This window comes from Anabrus simplex, chromosome 3 (assembly GCF_040414725.1).
Source record: "Anabrus simplex isolate iqAnaSimp1 chromosome 3, ASM4041472v1, whole genome shotgun sequence".
Lineage (NCBI taxonomy): Eukaryota > Metazoa > Arthropoda > Insecta > Orthoptera > Tettigoniidae > Anabrus > Anabrus simplex.
In genome coordinates this window covers 409,411,883-409,431,581 of record NC_090267.1, presented here as the reverse complement: position 1 = coordinate 409,431,581, position 19,699 = coordinate 409,411,883, and the positions used below count along the sequence as shown (strand labels likewise).

General features: G+C 39.4%; 1 protein-coding gene across 6 annotated transcripts in view; it reads left to right on the top strand.

The window, feature by feature from the left end:
* The first annotated feature begins 896 nt into the window (after positions 1-896).
* LOC136866438 (protein Son) overlaps positions 897-19,699 on the top strand; it is a 372,657-nt gene continuing 353,854 nt past the window's right edge. For all 6 annotated transcript variants that reach the window (XM_067143378.2, XM_067143379.2, XM_067143377.2 and 3 more), the window contains exon 1: positions 897-2,533. In XM_067143378.2, coding sequence (XP_066999479.2) covers positions 1,582-2,533 — 952 coding nt within the window. In that variant the 5' untranslated portion in view covers positions 897-1,581. The remainder of the gene's footprint in view (positions 2,534-19,699) is intronic.

The window sequence follows — 19,699 nt, the reverse complement described above, 5'->3', positions numbered from 1 at the left end:
TTTAATATTCTAGTGAAAGGTATGAATGAAATATAATCTGAAACTATATACATTGAAATTAACATTTAAACATGTTTGAATCAAAATATTTATGTTATGCATACAACGAATATGGAAAAAGTAAGACTCTTATGTTTTGTCCAGCCCCCTTCCCGAGAGCAGCGCTTGAAGAATTTTAAAACTCTAATTGAACAATGACTCTTAATCTCGATATTAACATCGGAAGACAAAAGTATTGTGGTAAGTTCTGCTATGTATCTAAATGCCATGATAATAAAAACGATTACTGTTATTCCTCACAATTAAGGAACGTCGGTTGGACTACTCCATCCTCCGTAGTTTCATTTCACGACGTTGTTTTGGCACATATCAATGAAAGTAGCCTTTAGGATTAATCATTTTAACAATATTAGTCAATGTAACATACTATTTTATTCCCTAAATTAAGATACATCGGCAATCAGAGTCAATATCAGAACGTCAGCTGGACTAAGTCATCTCCCCGCAGTTTCATTTCACGACATCATTTTGGCAAATATCAACGAAAGTAACCTTGAAGATTAATCATTTTAACAGTATTATCCCATGTAATATTCTCCATAGCTCTAAATTACGATAAATCGGCAACCAAAGTCAATATATTTTCCATAAAGAAGTATGCATTTCTACCGCAAATAGGTCGGCCGCCAGCGCCACGTGTCGAGTTGTGTAACTACTCCGATTACAGTACGTGGACCCGATTGTCAAGGCCGGTAAGGAGCTAGCTAGAGCGACGCATCAAGTCGGCCGTGTTTAGTCGATCTTTTTATAACGCTTTTCTGTGTGCTTTTTTTCTTCAAGGTTACCAATAGTTCAGCATGAAATTTCAATAATCTTAGCAGAGTGAAAATGTCAAGCAAGAACAGTTTTGTGTGTGGTTGAATGAACCTGTATGTGGTTGAAAGTGTTCTTTATATTTTGTGAATGCTCTGAACCATTGTTCGTGTGGGCAATGTTAATTCAGAATGCTAGGAAGGTTGATTTGCGGAAAGAATTCTCTTCTTTATTGTGGTTAACTCCGAGGGCAAATCTAGCGTCTTTAGGTTTTTAAATCGACTTCGTCGTGGTGTGATCGTATCTGTTTGATCAGCTTGTGTACATTCATTCATAGTGTTCTCAGCTTTTGGGGTCACACGTTAAAATGTGGCTGATTTTTCGGATTGCAAATTGATGTGTGGCCAACGTAGTCCTACTTAAACAATGTTAACTCAAATATTATTCTGCTGATAACGCATTCTTGTCCGTATCTTCTGTGATAACCTTAAAGCATCTTCGAATAATGGCATGTCCTTGCTCGAACCTTCAGTGAGAGTATAAGCATATTTATTCAGTCGCAAGTCTACATAAATGCATTGTACCCTTTAGCGAACTGGTGAAAAATGTTCTCATTCGGAGAATTGGTTGCTGATCACGTTTTCTGTGTCGCATATGACCAGATAGCTTGTTTATATAGCAGTAAGTTTGTAGTAGGGTGTATAGCATGTTAGAGCCATAAACGTCTTGCTTATTGTTGCCCTTATTAACCTGAAATAATATGTGAATATGGCAGCAGATGATTCTACTTCTAGTTCATCGGCAGATGATGATAATAATGAATTACCGCTGAAGGAAATTAAAAGTAATACTAGCCATCAGGAGTTATTTGATATCAAAGCAATCCTAAACAAAGTCAATTGTCCTCTCTCCACCAAGCCAGAAATTCCGACAAAGTCATCTACCGAGATTCTTTCTGAACTATTTGGAGCATTTAATGCTGAACCACCTAAAATACCTGATGTGGTGGTGAAGGCTTCTGTTGTTAAGGATTCTGGTGTTAAGCCTGAAAAAGTAGATCCCATTAAGAAGAGTAAAAAGAGTAAGAAGAAACATAAACACAAAGACAAGAAACACAAAAAGAGTAAGCATAAAAAGCACTCCAGCAATGAGAGTAATTCATTGACAAACAGTAGTAGTCGTAAACGAAAGCATAAGCATTCTAGTGAACTCAAGAAAAAGAAAATTAAGAAATCCAATAAAGATGTATGTGATGTTTCTGTGGTTGAAAATAGTCCTAAGGGTTGTGATGAAGAGAAACAACTGACTTTAGTTGAGAGTGTTTCTGTGCATAATCTAGCAGGTGACGGTGTTGAAGTAAAATCTGATCAGGAGTATGGTCCTTCATTATTAAACACAGTCTCGTCTTCAGATTTGGATAGTGGTGGAAAGATTACTGATCAGGTGTCTGAGGTAAAATCAGTTGAAGGTGTTAAAAGGAAAGAAATTAATTGTGATACAAAACTAGAGGGTCAAGTCCAGGAGAGTTCTACATCTGATCCCCCTTCAAAAAGTGGTGAAATTGCGGTTGATCCTCATTTTGTCAAAACTGAAAGTGATGCAGAGAGAGATCTTGTGGATTGTCTGAGTGTGGACGTTACAAAAGAAAACGAAGTGAAAGGGTCAACACCCAGTGTTGGTGAACCATGTAAATCCTTGCAGACAGGAAAGTTTCCTGCAGGTAAGTTTAATTATTTTTTAGTGTTTCAGTATAAACTTAAATTTGAGTGAGCTATATTAGATCCATATGAACTCTTGGTATAATTTAAATTAATAATTCTGAGTGATTTATGCCTATTGGTAATTTAGTTTGTATGAAATTTATTTTCTTTTCCTACTGGGTTGAGTGTCTCACACTGTTGGAGCATGCCCATGTTCACAGGTTTGTTGCTGGCCCACTCTGGTGGTATTTAAAGGTGCTCAGATGTGCTATCTCATGTCTATTGAATTACTGGCACGTAATAGAATTCCTGTCGGACAAACCTTCGGCACTCCCCATCCCCAAAAAACGTAAAAGCAATTACTAGTAGTGGGATGTAAAACCAATAACATGATACTTTTTTCTTTTCCGAATTTGGCCGAGTATGGATTACATAGAACTTAAGGCTTCTTGGCCTTTCTTTTCTTCCCAAAACCTCTTCATTGTTTCACTTCTCATCTTTCTCTCCTCTTCAGAAATGATCCGTTCCCACCTCCGTTTTAGTGGTTTCTCTTCAAATGATTTTAGACTGTCTACGCTTCTTCTGAAACCTCTTCCATTGTGGATCATCTGTAGTGTAATTCTAACTTCTTCCGCATCCCTCTTGACGTCTTCTACCCACTTGGAGGTGGCCTTTAACCCAATGATGTATTTGAAGATCTCTTTGGTCAGTCGTTTATCGTCCAATCTTAGTATGTGTGTGTAGAATTTCAGCCTTCGTTTCCGCATTGTGTCAGTGTTCTCTTCAGTGTACTTGTAGAGCTCCTCATTTCTCCTTTTCTTCCAAATGCCATCACGAGTCTTCTGCGGTCTCAGAATTTTCCTCAGAATCTTCCTTTCCTTTTCGGGTTCTTGCAGCTCCACTTTCTTTTATTTAAAATAAGGCATTCTGAAGCGTACAATCCTTCTGGTTTTATTACTGTACTAAGGTATAATGTTGGGTTTTAGCCTTGTACGATATTGCACGTTTGTTATACCTGTTCTGTGTTAGCTTGTAGGCCAGATTTAATTTTCTGGCTCATGCCTTTTTTTGCCTCTTTATCCAGTTTGTTGAGTTGGATCCATTCACCCAGATATTTGAACTTGTAATATAATTGGTTATTATATTAAACCTTTCTTCTAAAGGATGGAAATGAGGTTTTTAGTGGAAAAATTAATTCCAACACTACTACTACTACTACTACTACTACTACTACTACTACTACTGCTGCTGCTGCTGCTGCTGCTACCGGTACTACTACTACTTCTTCTTCTTGCAACGTTTATTGTTTCTCTTTTTTCCCCCTTCCTTTTCTGTAGGTAAGTTAGTTGTATTATGTTCACTGATACACACAGATTTTTGGCAGTGGGGTGGGAAGGAGATAGCTCTGGGCAGGTAGTGGTCCTGGCCTCATTTAAGGTTGTTTGAAAACCTTGAGAAACCATCTAGGCCTACCTATAGGGCTTGCAATAAGTTTGAACACACCAACTCTTGGATGTTATCTTACACTGCAAGATCAGTATTATATAGCCATCTCATTCAATAGATTGATCAGTGAATTTATAGAACCAGGGAATTAGTAACTAATATGTTATGCTACAACTTTCCTGAAAGTCCAAATTAAGTTTTAACATTAAACCCCGAGAAAATGTTGAGGGATACTTTTGAGATATTAAAGATACAGTAGACTCTCGGCTATCTGGCCTAATGTGGCGGAAGGTCAAGCCAGATAACAATAAACCCGGATAGGCCGGAGTTCTATAAATACTCTCTTTCGTCCCCAGCCATACCATTGAAAACACACTTTTTTTAATATCAAAACCCAATTTTATTAATATTTTCTGACTTCTTACATAGTACATGGTAGTTATAAGTGTTTGTTATGTATGTACAGTAGCCTACTGCACGTTTCAGAGATTATTACAGGAAACATAAAATGATCTGCAATGTAAAGGACATATGAGTAACACTTAAAATAAATAAAACATTAACAGAAAACATAAGCTTAATTGTTATAAAAATTGTTTAAACATATTCGTTACACACATGTGAAAACGCCAGTCTAACGTAAATGTTGAATCTTACAGGTTTGTGGTTTAAAAAAAAGTTTTTGATAGAAGACTGCTTCGCCGCTTTAGCTCTCTTCCATGATGCAGTATCCCTCCACTTATGCAAGCAGATGATATCAGGTGGTGTTGCTTCCTTCTGCTCACTGATGTACAGCAGCGCTGCCTCAATCATCTTGAACCCTTCTGAATGTATTCAATACATACGTATTAACAATACTGTACTGTACACTTATGAAATAAGTGTCTTTTGGAAGTCCACCTTTTCAATACATTAATTTTTGATTCCCTTCTCCTTATGATTCTTCTTAATTGCTGTAATTTTCCTTATTTTTGATGTAGAAATTGCTTTACTTCTTCCGGTTATCATTTAATTACATGTTCAAATTTGGACATGGTTCACCTATAATGTAGGTATCATCAGCCATGCTATCTTTAACATTAAGGTTAAAATTGAGGAAGTAGAAATGACTTAAGGCTAAGCTTAAAGATATTATATAAAAAGGCTTATAACATTTAAAAAATCACATAATCACACTTCTTAAGATAAATAACATACGTTGAATCATAAAATATCATAGTGAATAAAATAACAAAGATCATATATGGTAGTTAATATTTGTGAACATTCAGGTTCGCTTGTATTTATGTTCTTAAAATTTGTTTCTTCTTGGAATGAAAGTGCTATCACTTGAGTCCGTAATTATGGCTGTTTAAAATCAAAATAAGTGGGCTTGACTTGTATACTTCCTGTGGACAAAGCGGAAGAGGGAACTTCCAGAGAAGGGTCTTCTAATGGCTGAATGTTAGGTTTAGTACTAGAAATTCCGAGGCCAAGGTTGCGCGGCCTTGGCCGCATCAACGTATTCCGGCACCTAGGCTGTCAGCAGCAAAATGTGGACAACTCTCTACCAAAACTGGAAAATTTTCAGTATATTAAGGATATCGGTACTGGATGTGAAGTAATCTATACAAAAGTATACAAAATAAAATAGACAAGAATTAATGAGACACTTCCAGGCATCCTACAATCTTGAAACCATACCAGAGATACCCTCGGGATCCCTAGGAAAATCAAAAATTGCCAGAATTTCCCAAGGGGGCACGGCTGGATGGGGGTTTCAAAAGTGGGGTTTCAGCATAAGAATGCAAGTGTAAGTATTTCTTTCACCCAGCTGGATATATATCTCCAAAGCTATGATTTATAGTTTTCATGGACTTAAAAGTTTCCTGAAAGTCCAAATTAAGTTTTAACATCAAACCCTGAGAAAATACTCTGCCTCTGATAGGGATTGTTCAAATTCCGTATGCAATGGCTCTCCTTAGAACCTTCATATAAATGAAACTCCTTATACATATCGACTTCCATTTATCCTCCTTAATATATCGAAAATGTCCCACAACACTTTCTCGGAGTTTGATGTTAACTAATTTGAACTTTCAGAAAACTTACAAGTTCATTAAAACTATAGATCATCACTTCGGAGAAAGAGATCTGACTGGGTGAAAAGAATGCTTACACTCAATGTAACTAGAATACTAACAGGTAGGCCATTCCGGGGAGCTGCGCTGCCATTGGCTGGTGTACGTTACACCACCCTGAGGATAGAGCTAACACCAGATTCAATGCATTGTGTGTTAGAGGGTACAGTTAGCTGAGTGTTTTTTGAGTTAATCTTGTTAGATATTATTTTAATTACATTCCACTTAGTCATGTAACTTTAGAAGAGATAACATTTGTCATTTAAAATTAATACGAAAACATAGCGTCTGAAATATGTAGCTATAACGATGCACATACACTCACAGCGCCGATTGCAAAATTGAGAAAATAACATTTTATGAATGAGGTATTCGAACTAATAATCATTTAAATGAGATAAATACTGAATTCAACATTTTTTAACTTAACATGAAAGACAGTTGCTATCCAACTTATTATAGTTAACTATAGGAGATTTGAAAGAAACGTACGAGTTATATGACATGTAGGTTACAGGAATTGCAATAATTTAAGAATGTTTTGTTACACATCTAGACTTATGTCTATTGGAAATAAGATAACTCATCTTAAGTGATGATAATGCTACCCAAAGAAGATTCATCTTCACAGCATTCTTTCGTGAAATGTCCATACATCTTTTCTAGTTCGTCTAATCCTGATGAATGTTTTTGTTCTCACATACAGTGATCTTACTTTGTGGATTTCAGGGAATTATACGGACCTAAAATCACATCTCATCAGATGAATTGTAACGTACGATCACCTGTATTCATTTTGACAAAGTTAATAACTGCTACCTTCTGTAAGTGCTTGAATGTTTCTGCCTTTAGTCTTAATGATATCGAGAACCTGTGTCAAAATTCCAGGTTTACACTTAAAAAGGCTTGTCCCAATTTTGAAAGGTTAAGCGACAAGTTAGAAGATATCTCTGTTTACGTAACTTCTTCTGAAAATCGAAAATGGAGAATTATGAGAAGTTGCCAGGAAAAGCTTGATTCCTGAAGGTTTAGGTTCAGTAGTAAACTCTTTAGGAAGTCTTATTTCAAGGATATATCCCAATGTCGCTAATCTGAAAGACAAATCTATGGACTGGCTATGCGAGTGAGAAATTCTCACAGCAAAAAATGAGACTGCTAATGGAATAAATGAAGCATTGCTTTCATATTTTGATGCAGAAGAAATACGGTTTGAATCAGTCGACACGGTATTACAAACGGACGATGCGGTCAATTATCCAGTAGAATTTCTAAATTCTCTTAATCCTCCAGGATTCCCACCTCACAAACTTCGTTTGAAAGTAGGAGGAGCTATAATGTTGTTACGTAACCTCAAACCACCTAAGTTGTGCAGTGGCACTAGATTGTGTGACGGGGTTAAAAAAAAAATAGAAGCTACTGTTATTACAGGGTGTGTTCCAGCATAATTTAATTTAACAGCAAACTCTGAATACATGTGAAACTTTTCAATTCCGGCCGAAGCCGGGACGGGAAAACACATCATTTACGTTCACGTCTTACATTTCTTACGAAAGTCGATGAACGCATAAGGTTGGTTCGGTGGCCTTCAACTATGACGTGAGTGAAGCCATGGGCAAAGCGCTAGTTACAGATAAAGAAAGAAGACGACGTGTGACTGATTTCAAGGTGATTCCAAGTGAGAACCTCAATAGCGACCACCGATTATTATTAGCAGGTCTGAAAGACATTAATGTTCCAAAGATAACAACCAGGAAATTACCTAAGATTAAGGTGTGAGAACTACAACAGATTGTAAAAAAGGACCGACTGTCAGGACCGTATAAGAGGACAACTGCCTACAGAAGTGGAGAGTGGTGAGGTAGAGTGGACAAGATTTAAACACCTTGATAAAAGAAGCAATAGAAGTTTGCGGGAAGACAAGCGTGAGAGTAAGGGAAAAAGAGACACCCTGGTGGAATGAAAGAGTAAGATCCTCAATAAAGGAAAGGAACATAACACAAAAAGAACAAGATAGAGAGAAATCCAAGCCAGATCGGGTAAGGGACGAGGGGAAGATCAGAGACCTTGAGCAAGTTTAAGAGTAGTAGGAGACAATAAAGTGCTGGGAGAAATTTACTCAAAAACTGAAGAAAGACAGCAGAGGCAATATGAAACTATTGTTCAGAGTGATCAAAATCAAAAGGAATTCAGTTGAAACCATCAAAGCAATTGAGGATCCTAATGGAAACCTGGCCAGGAAAGAAGAGGATATCAGAGATGTTCTAAGGAATCGTTTTGATCACTTAATGAACAGGACAGAAGCAGATCGGAGAACAAAAGAACCATCTGTTGAAACCTGCACAGAGGAACCTCCCATTACATGGGCAGAAACAGAAGCAGCCCTTAAGAAGATGCCGCAAGAGAAATCTCCAGGATCGAAGTCAGCACGAACATGATTAAAGCAGCATGAGTCCAGGGTTTACAGTGGCTACACAGATTGCTCAATGCAGTTTGGAAAGATGACACCTACTGATTGGAGCAAGGATGTCATTATCCCCCTGTTTAAGAAAGGAAATCACCGAAAATACTCCAACTACCAGGGAATAACACTCCTTTCTCATGGGCTTAACATTTTTGAGAAAGTCTTGGCAGATTGCAAGTCATTTTAGAGCCACAGTTTGAAGAGGAACAGTATGGCTTCAGGCCTAACAGGTCCACAACAGACCTAATCTTCAGTGTCCATATGTTAATGGAAAAATATTGGGAAAAAGGCAAAGATCTGTTTATGGTTTTTCTTAACATTGAGAAGACATATGACAGCATTGCAAGAGAGAAGATATGGGAATGCCTGAGAAAAAGAAATGTGTCGGAGGGAATGGTGAGGAAAGTTCAGATGGTGTATGAAAACTGTACCAGCTGTGTGCGATTGGGTGACGGACATTCATTCTGGTTCAAGACCGAAAGTGGAGTCCAGCAAGGCAATGCACTATCCCCATTATTGTTTATCACCGTCATGGATGACATAATGAAGAACTTCAAGAAAACCTCTGGTGAACTAAATGCAATGGCCTTCGATGATGATATGATCTGCGCAGAAACTGAGGAACAAGTACAGTCGAGACTCAATGAATGGAAGGTTAAGTTCTAGGAGTTCAATATCAAGATAGGTGAACTCAAAACAGTAGTAATGGCAATAAACAGAGAGGGACGACCAGCGAACATCATGCTAGGAAACCATCCACTAGAAAGTGTGGAAAGCTTTACATACCTCAGCAGCGTAATATCTCAAGATACACTAGCCACAAAGGAGGTGGCAAATAGAGTGCAGAAGAGCTCTCACTTTTACCAGCAAGTATGAACTTTCCTATAGGATCCCAAAGTACCAAGAAAATTAAAGCTGGTGTTGTTCAATCAGTATTTCATACCAATCTTAACCTATGGTGTTGAAGCCTGCACCAAGAAAGACTCATCAAGGTTGCAGGCATCCGAGATGAAGTTCCTTAGTTCCACAATTCAAAAAACCAAATTGGACAAGTTAAGGAATGATGTGGTTAGGAAGGAAGCTGAGATCGTTACATCATTGTTAGATCGGGTCAGCATGTCCAGACTGAGGTGGTTTGGACATGTAATGAGGATGGAGCCAACAAGGACAGCATATGTTAACTTGGAGAGACATGTGGCAGGGAAACGGATGGTGGGAAGACAAAGAACCCACTGGATGGTCATTGTAAAGATGGACATTACAGATCAGGAAAGGTCACTGGAGGACGTCATTAACAACAGAATGTATCTCAATAAGACAGAATGGAAGAGGCTCGCCAACAGTACCCAGGAAACTAGAACTGTAAAATGAGGATGATAAATAATAATACCACCACCACCACCTACTAATCGAGCTCGATATTTTCACTATTTACCCATGGGTTTAGAGAATTGTTTCCAAGTTATACTAGTCCATTACACACTTGCATCAATATCCCCCCCATAACTTGAAACATTTTCAACAGTCTATCACACTTGTTGACTTTGCCTTGGTCACAGATTATATTTTCTCCCTTCCTCAACGTCATTTGACGTGCTCTCCTGCTTTGACCGGATCATGCTGTGTCATCAGTAGCCTCTCTTCCAGGTGGACCTGTGGCAGTACCGGGCTTACTCTGTATTCCTAGCGGTTGGGTGACGGTGACTGGCAGTAGGAAAGATGATCTGCCGTTATAAATCAAACTCGCCAACTCTATTGTGACAGGCAGTATTATCGTAATCACAATGATGCACACACGAGATGCTATCAAATGTGTACACTGTTTTATTTACGAATTATATGCACTTAATAGTTGGACATCAAATGAACCACCATCTTGAACTATTCGACTGCCACATTAGCATGTCAACTAACTACAGAACACTACCAAAACAAACGGAATCACAACATGAGTTCACACACTTAACTCGACTAACAAGTCTCACTAACAACTCAACTCAACAACCCAAGACTGCCCTTTTATATACTTTGCCTGGCCAGGTTTCCAGAAGAGTATGACACAACATGCTTTCTCATATCTTCTTGAATCTCCATGAACCTATATATAAATGAAAAGAACATTCTGTAAAACTCGAGTGACAAAGGTGCATTGTTCTGGACTATTACCCTGTGTTGCACAACATTACATTGGATTAATACATTATATTTACAGGTAATAATAAATTATATACTATTAATTACGTGTTCTTACATTAAGTAAAGTCGTATTAATAAACATACAGCTGAAGTGTCGTGACATAACTTCACATGTTGTGTTACACAAGACAGATCATACAACACAAATAATAAATGATACGACCACGATTTATACCAAATAAAGTCCATACATAAGTACGTCGATAATAATAATAATAATACCCATGTGGGGATTTACCGGTTACCTCCATCGGGCGCGTCCCATTGGAATTGGGGAAGCTCGCTGGCTCTGCCGCCAGCAGAGTCAGAGGGTAGTAGGGAAATAAAATACCACCGTGAAAAAAAACTGGTCCCTTGCCAGGGTTACGGCGAAGACTGGTAAATGACCAGAAGCCAGAAAACGTCTTGAGGCAACCTCTAGGGCTAACAACCCTAGTTGTAAAAGGATGGGTACCCGTCCAAAGCAAAGTGAAGTCAAAAAGCATGATGGCACAACATTTCAAGAAACATACCCCAGGGGGTAAATCTTTGGATAAATCCCTCGTCGTGAATGCCACGGCGCACGAGTCTCGTTCGGATTCTGGGGGAGACTCGACATCATGCAAGAGACGAGTCGGAGCGTCTCGGTGTACCCCAAAGAGTCAAAAACTCAGGCCAAAATCTAAAACCTTTCTAGCAACTTTCAACATAAATTCACTTACACAAACTGGCAAGCTGAAAACCCTCACCAAAGCTCTTCACGAAAATCAGATACCCATAATGGCCCTACAGGAAACAAGGTACCCAGATGAAGAGATTTTTGAATCCGAAGGCTGCCTATTTTTCAAGAGCAAAGCGCAAAGAGGAATCCCCAATGGAGCTGTGATGCTTGGAACCGCGTTTTCTGTTAGAACCAAGATCCTTAAATCGGTCGCAAATTTCGAACCTGTGAATGACAGATTGTTTACTGTATACTCACAATTAAATGCGCGAACAAAACCTACGCCCTAGTTAACGCACATGCTCCTACAAACGATAAGAACAAGTCTGATCCAGACGAAGTTGATAATTTCTGGGACCTACTGGATGAAAAATTAAACAAAATCCCCAAACACCATGTCAAGCTTCTTTTGGGTGACTTCAATGCCCAACTAGGTCGTGAACAGAAGTACAAGAAAGTTATAGGAAATTACCCTGCTCACAAAAGAACCAATCCCAACGGCAAAAGACTGGTGTCCATTTGCGAAAATCACAACCTGCAGGTCATGTCGACCCACTTTCGCCATCTACCCAGAAAGCAAATGACTTGGCGTTCTCCCGTCCAAGCTCTCGGAGAGTTCCAAATTGATCACGTTGCCATCTCCAGGAGAAACAGCCCTGAGATTATGAATGTGAAGGTAAAGAAAGGCATCAATGTGGCCTCAGATCATTATATGTCTCTTATGAAATTCAAACCAATTCCTGCAAACACAAGGAAGACAACCAAACAGATCACACGCTTCGACAACGATAAACTTCGGCAAAGGGTCGAGGAGTTCCAGGAGAAGGCTAGACCAAATGACTGTGACTTTAACAACGCCAAAAGTCTCCTTGTTGAGGCTGCCAAAGACGTTGCAGAAATCAAGAGAAGCAAAAAAGCATGCCTGGTGGAATGGTACCTGCGAATCAGTCCTCCCAAGAAAGACTCAATGCATGGAAACAGTACTACTCTACGAAATCAGAAAATGATTGGGAAACCTACAAAACCCAACGTGCCCAAGCAGCTAGGGTGTTCAGAACTGAGAAACGTAAATACGAAAAATCTCTCATTGAAAAGATAGAAGAAAACTTTAGGAAGAATGAAAGCAGAGAGTACTACAGAGCCTTCAAACGCAAACTCACTGGCTATAAACCACCATCTCTATGCTTTGAGCGAAAGGACGGCACACTGGCGACGTCAAATGAAGAAAATTGCAGCATTCTGGCAGATTACTTCAAGAATTTACTTAATTGCTTTAAACCGCAAAGCGCCATTGAGACCAAGGAACCCTTACTCAGGTACCCAGATTCCAGACCACCCAACAGAAATGAAATCAAGCGCCACATTGCCCGTCTCAAAAATAACAGAGCGCCGGGTGAAGACTCAGTAGTAGCAGAACTATGGAAATATGCCCCAGAAGAATCACTTGATATCTTGCAAAAGCAAATAGAAGAAATTTGGAACAAGGAGACCCTACCCGAAGATTGGAAAATAGCTTTGATCCATCCACTACACAAAAAAGGCAGCATGAAGAACATCAACAACTACAGAGGAATATCTTTGCTACCCGTGACTTACAAAATTCTATCACTTGCCATCCAGGAGCGTTTGGAAGCACAAGTGAATACCAAGGAGGGTTCAGAAAAGGTCGCTCAACAGCTGAACAGATCCAAAATCTGAGAACGATCATCAGATATTGTACACTAAGGTCCAAGCAGTATGTGTCTGTCTTTGTGGACTTTAAGAAAGCGTACGACTACATTGACCGGGAAGTCTTGCTAAACATCTTAAATGAATTTGGAGTTGATTTGAAACTGCTGGCATTAATTAGAGCCACCCTGACCGATACAATATCCAAGGTGAAGTTCCACGGATGTCTCTCGCATTCCTTTGACATCAAAACAGGAGTCCGACAAGGTGATGGGCTATCCCCGATACTCTTCAACTGTGTTCTTGAAAAGATCATCAGAACCTGGCGGGTGAGATTACAGGAAACCAACTACAGTCCATTGAGAATAGGAACCAAATCCAAGGGGATCGCAACAGACTGCTTAGCATTTGCCAATGATATTGCTGTTCTCTCAAACGACATAGAAACCGCTAGAGCTCAAGTTGAAATTTTAAAGGAAATTGCCGAACAAACTGGTTTGCAGATATCGTTTGAGAAAACAGAAGTAATGGCTAACATCAAAGAGGCTCCACCAAAACTCCATACAAAATACGGGGACATCACCCGAGTAGACAAATTCAAATACCTGGGTGAGATCATCATGAAAAATGGACTGGACAAAGAAGCACTTCAGGAGCGAGTACGCAAACTGGAAATAGCCTACCAAACATCCCGCACAATCTACAACAAAAAATGCCTTTCCCAAAACACCAAGATACGTCACTATGAAACAGTTCTGAAGCCAGTAGTTCTATATGCAGCCGAAACCCTGTCTCTAAATGCCAACAAAGGACTCCTTGAAGAACTGGAGGAAAGAGAACGCAAAATTGTGAGAGGAATCTTGGGATCAAAGTACAAAAATGGAATCCATCAAAAGAGATCCAACAAGAAAGTCTACAGCAAAGTAGAGAAAATTACCGACACAATCAGAAAAAGACGGGCACGATTTTACGGTCATCTGAAAAGAATGGACGGAAGAAAGTTAACTAAAGAAATCTTTCACTTTTTTGATTCAAATCCCAAAACCACAATTCCCTGGTTTAGAAATACCAAAGAAGACCTGCAAATACTACATATCTCAGCTGAAGACGCCCTTAACAGAGATCTCTTCCGCAAGAAAATATTGACGAACGGGCTAAACCGAGACGAGCAACCGAAGAGAAGACACGGTGCCCCTTGGACAGAGGAGCGTAAGCAGGCCCACTCACAAAGAATGAGGGAAATTTGGGCTCTAAAGAAGGCCAAGTTCAGTGTCAAATGCAACAAGACTTAACGTGGTCCTTGATGGCCCCAGCGAATTATATAATAATAATAATAATAATAATAATAATAATAATAAAAATAACACCTACTAATCGAGCTTGATATTTTCACCCTTTACTCATGGGTTTAGAGAATTGTTTCCAAGTTATACTAGTGCATTACACATTTTCATCAGTATGCAAGGTGGCCTGCTATAATAATAAAAGCACCCCAGCTCGATAATGACTGGCAGTAAGCAAGGAGGCCTTCCATTACAATCAAAAATCCTCATTGTGATTGTGACTGGCATAGGCAGTGGTGTCGGCCATTATAATAAAAACTCCCCAAATTGATTGTGACTGACATTAGGAAATCACCGAGTAAGTGGTCATGCAGTTAGGGTTGCGCAGCTGTGAGCTTGCATTCGGTAGATAGTGGATTCGAACCCCACTGTCTGCAGCTCTGAAGATGGTTTCACATATTCACACCAGGCGAATGCTGGGGCTGTACCTTAATTAAGGCCACGACCGCTTCCTTCCCACTCCTAGCCCTTTTCTATCCCATCGTCGCCATAAGATCTCTCTGTGTGTCGGTGCGAAGTAAAGCAAATTGTAAATTTAAAAAAAAGCATTAGGAAAGGGGGCCAGTCATTATAATCAAAACACTACAACTCAAGTTTTGACTGGCAATCGGCAAGGGGCCTGTTATTATAATGAAAATTCCTCAACTGGGATCTAACTGAAAGGAGGAAAGGGGGCTTGCCATTGTATTGAAAACTCCCCAAACCAGTTGTGACTGACAGTAGGCAAAGGGACCTGCCATTATAATGAATATTCCTGAACTTGATTGTGAATGGCAGTAGGCAAGTGGGCCTGGCATTATAGTGAAAACGCCCCAACTCGATTGTGAATTGCAGTAGGAAAGTTGGCCTGGCACTATAATCTAAACTCCCAGACTTGACTGTTACTGCCAGCAGGAAAGGTGGCCTGCCAATTATGATCAAAACTCCCCAGCCCGGACTTTACATGAGGAGCTACGATTGGGGACCTGCCTGTGGTATTTCTCGGGTAGCGCTAAGAGACATGGAATTTAATGATATCTTACTGACAGCGTGTGCAGTAATTTACCCAGAAATAGGTATACATTGCATATACGGACCACGTGTTCCATGACATTGTGGTCGTGCCTTCTCAAGCTACAGCAAGCTCGCTAGCAGGAAGCGTTGCATCACAGTCCACAACGTGCACAATTTAAACTGATGAAACACGCCGTGCAGTTCCCAGTTCGATCACGGGCGGTTCCTGTTTCAATACATACATATACACATTTCACAATACATCAACCAATTAGTTGTTTCAAGAGTGAGCCTTGGTTAGTTTCGATAATATGAATTAGACACTTCAAGAATGAACTATATTTTTATAATCAAACTGACTAATTCTTTCAAGAAGAAACTCAGTTTATTTTGTTATTTATTTCGTTTGAATTGAGCATTTGAAACTTCAGGAATGAACTTTACCAAAATTAAACGTTTATCACTAGTGAATTAAATATAGAACTGTTAGTAGAGAACATACAGAAAGCAAGACTGAGATGGTTCGGACATGTAAAAAGAATGGAAAGGAACAGGTAGCAAGAAGGGAATTAGAAAGAGAAGTTAAGGGAAAGAGATCAGTTAGAAGACCGAGAAGAAGGTAGATGGATCAGATTTGGAAGGACATTAGAGAAGCTGGATTGGATGTGGTGGAAGTAATGGAGCAGGAAAAGTGGAAGGACAGAAAGGAGTGGAGGAGGCTTGTTAACCACACCCAGGCAACTGGAGTGTGATATTGATGATGGTCACTAGTGAAATTTAACATCAAGAATGAACTTTATCTGCTTTTTAAACATCAAATTTTGATGCTAGTTCAATTTGACAATGATTTAATAAAGCCACGGGGAACCCATTTACATTTACTAACATTAATAAAGTTTATGTGGCCCGTATATGCAATGTTAATTCCCTCTCTGTACACTCCTGATCTAAGACCGCACACGCCCTGCGTACTTCTCCTGCTCCATTACACGCGTAATTTAGTGCGTGTCAGTTACGGGTACAGAGAGAGGAGTGTATATGTGGCGGCCAGCGTGGTAGGCTCGAAAAGAGAGCTCGTCAGCCACATTAAGTAATACGCGGCAACCCTAACGTGTTAGGCAACATCTATTTCAAAATCTTTTTGCAGTCACTCAAATTTATAATCTCTATAGTCAATATGGAAAATGTACTTACTGCTGTCAAAGCCCTTAGGCTTAATATGAATCAACAACTTGCCAAAGCAAATGCTAATATGAATGCTACTTTTGAGAAAAAACTTACCGAGTCGAATGCCAACATCACTTCTGAATTAACAGTATTGCCGTGGTGAACACCAAAATTGCGGGGGTAACTACTGATATGAATAAAGCTTTTGAAACTAAATTTGCCGAGGCAGATAAACGACTTTCTGATTCAAACACTATCCTTGAGCAGCGGCTTACTCAGGCTAGCGCACGCATTGTTAAACGATTCAGTGACTCTAATGCCAAAACAGAAAGGAGGTTCACGGAAATTAATACTGTACTCAGTTTGTCAGTAACTTCGAAGCAATCAAAGAAGACATTAGATTACAGGTGGTGAATACCATCAAGGACGATATCCAAGCTCTTTTATACCAGCTTCAAACAAAATATCCCAAGAGTTAAACGATCTTAAGGCGGAATTCATGGAATCCCATGACAATCTTTCTTTGGCCCAAGGTAGGATAGCCTCAGTCTAGGAAATTTGTAAGGGATTCACTCAAAAATGATGTAGGTAGGATTAATAATGAAGTTAACCTCCTCTTAAGTAAACAGGGAGAGTTTGATAAATGCTTCACGACTCAGCTTGAGACTACCCATACACGAGTCACACATCTCTGTAAAGACGTAGCAGAGGTAAAAAGGGGCCTTCAAGCAGAAGTTAAAGAAATAGAAACTACAATACAGACACTAGTAGATGCCTTCGACAATAAAGTCACACTGTTAGAGCAGAGGAATGTTTTATTTTCACCCTCATTTTCAACGGGATCATGTGGTGAAAACCCTGGTGTAACTACCATGATTAAAGTACAGTGTGACAAACCCGCAAAATTTTCAGGAAAGGAGGAATATACTGCTAGAGAATTCCTAGTAAATGTTGAGGAATATTTCGTAGAAAATCATTAGTCCTGATAGGCAGCTTCGCATGGTGCCAAATTATTAGAAGTACGCTCGCTCTCTTGGTTCACAGCCTTTAACCCTTACCCCTCGAATTAAAGTTCTCTGTGTTGCCTCTACTATTCGTATTTTAAATGTACATTTTTATCTTATATGACCTGTATTAATCTTTCACGATTTTGGAGATGGCACTTGCTTTTAAATGATGTAGTTAGGCTATATACGTTTACAGCAAGCTATACTGGAGCAAATAAAAGCAATATGTGGAATTAAGATTAATTATTTTGCATTATTATTATTATTATTATTACCGTTATCGCATACCGATTGGTTTCGTTAATAATTTAGTGTACAAATTATCGCTGAAAAGCAATTGAAAAACTCTATTCAGTCTCTGTTTTCATACCTCGCGGTAGTTTGTAGGCTGAAACCACTGTAAATGGCGATTTCTTGAAATCTGAATCTGTTGATTTATAATTGTGCCAGCCGTCAGCATCAGGTACATGTTGGGTTACGGTGCACAAATCGACCATCGTCAGTTCACTTTTAGGCATCGTGAAATGCTATTAGATATATTCATTAGGAGCAGAGGTGCGAAAATACTGTGGTTTCGTGTGTTGCCTGACATATATATGACTAGAAGAGCACATGGCGACCATGTTTGTTTACTATCGCTCGAGCTTTCGTGTGCGTGAGTGGACAACTGACGGCTACACTGCCATCTAAATAATAGATTTTTGACTGATTGTCAAATAGTATCTGGATTCTACAAAATTCCACGCGGAACCAAAAGATGGCAGTACAGTATATCATCGTGTATTTTGTCGGCTAAGAGACGGCAGACGAGCGGTGGGCGATAAAACGCCATGTTGGGTCTCCCCCGACATGTGATGGGAACGGGAATATCGTAATGTTGGGCCTCACCCGACAGACGAGTGGTAAAGGTTAATTTTAGCTTCAAAACTTACTTATAATTTAAAGAGGCCCTTCTAAAGAGATTTCGGAATGCTGAAGTACAGCGTTTGGTTAAAATGCAGTTAAATTCAAAAAGGTATAACACCTCCATCAATTTGTCACGATAATCAGACTACTTCGTGGCTCAACTTATGAAAATGCAATTTCTGGATCCATTGTAACCTGAAAAGGAATTGATTCAGGTGATTACAATTTCCACCCCATGTACAGGAGATCTTGGTTGCTGCCGATATTAAGGATTTAGAACTATTAGACACTCTATTGAGAAGACTTCACACTGTAAACATGCAGGCGACACCTAGGGTCAACAGGAGTAAAAATTGTTACTGCCAACCCCATAGAAATTAAACCTCCAGATCACCAAGAAAGAGAGCACTTAGAAGACAGGGAAGTTATGCAAACTACTCCCACTCGATGTAGAGGATTTAGAAGATGTCTATATCGAGGAAATGCACCCTACCGAACAAGGACTACATGGCAGAAGAAGGATGAAACTCAGGAAAGAGATCACGGCTCACATTGAGCAGAAATTGAAAAGAGGTGGAGAGATACCGAGGACTACATAAAGGAACAGAATCAATCTGACGGCTTACCTGGAGCAGCTTCCCTGGAATACCAGGAACTTTCACAATGGAATGAATTACTTGATCATGACTCTAAAGTAGCAGGTACAAGGAAAAAACCTCCGATCTAGACTAAAGAAATAAAGACCTGAGAACCAAAATGAGGATATTAGGATGGAACCATTAAGTGAAACCATAATTAACTACTGGTATATGGAAGACTTGGAACTATACGAGGATACTCCACCATCTAGACCGAGAATTCAGGCATACATTACCTGTCATTAATCTCGGAATAGGCTATATGAATATTGTCACATTTATCGATTAAGGAGCACAGATGTCACTCATTTCAGATAAATAATAGAGTCCCTAAGGAACAAACAGGGCGTGTTGGAGATGCTAGTAGCCCAGCTTAAGTTCAGGGGGATTGTACCTGACAAATCTGTTAAATGCAAGAGACAGGCTTTCTTCAAACTTCATATTGATGGCGTACTCTTCGAGCATGTTTTCTTGATCTTGCCTCGAATGAAATTTAACTTGATCATAGGTTCTGATTTTTTGTTGAGATACCATGGGGTGA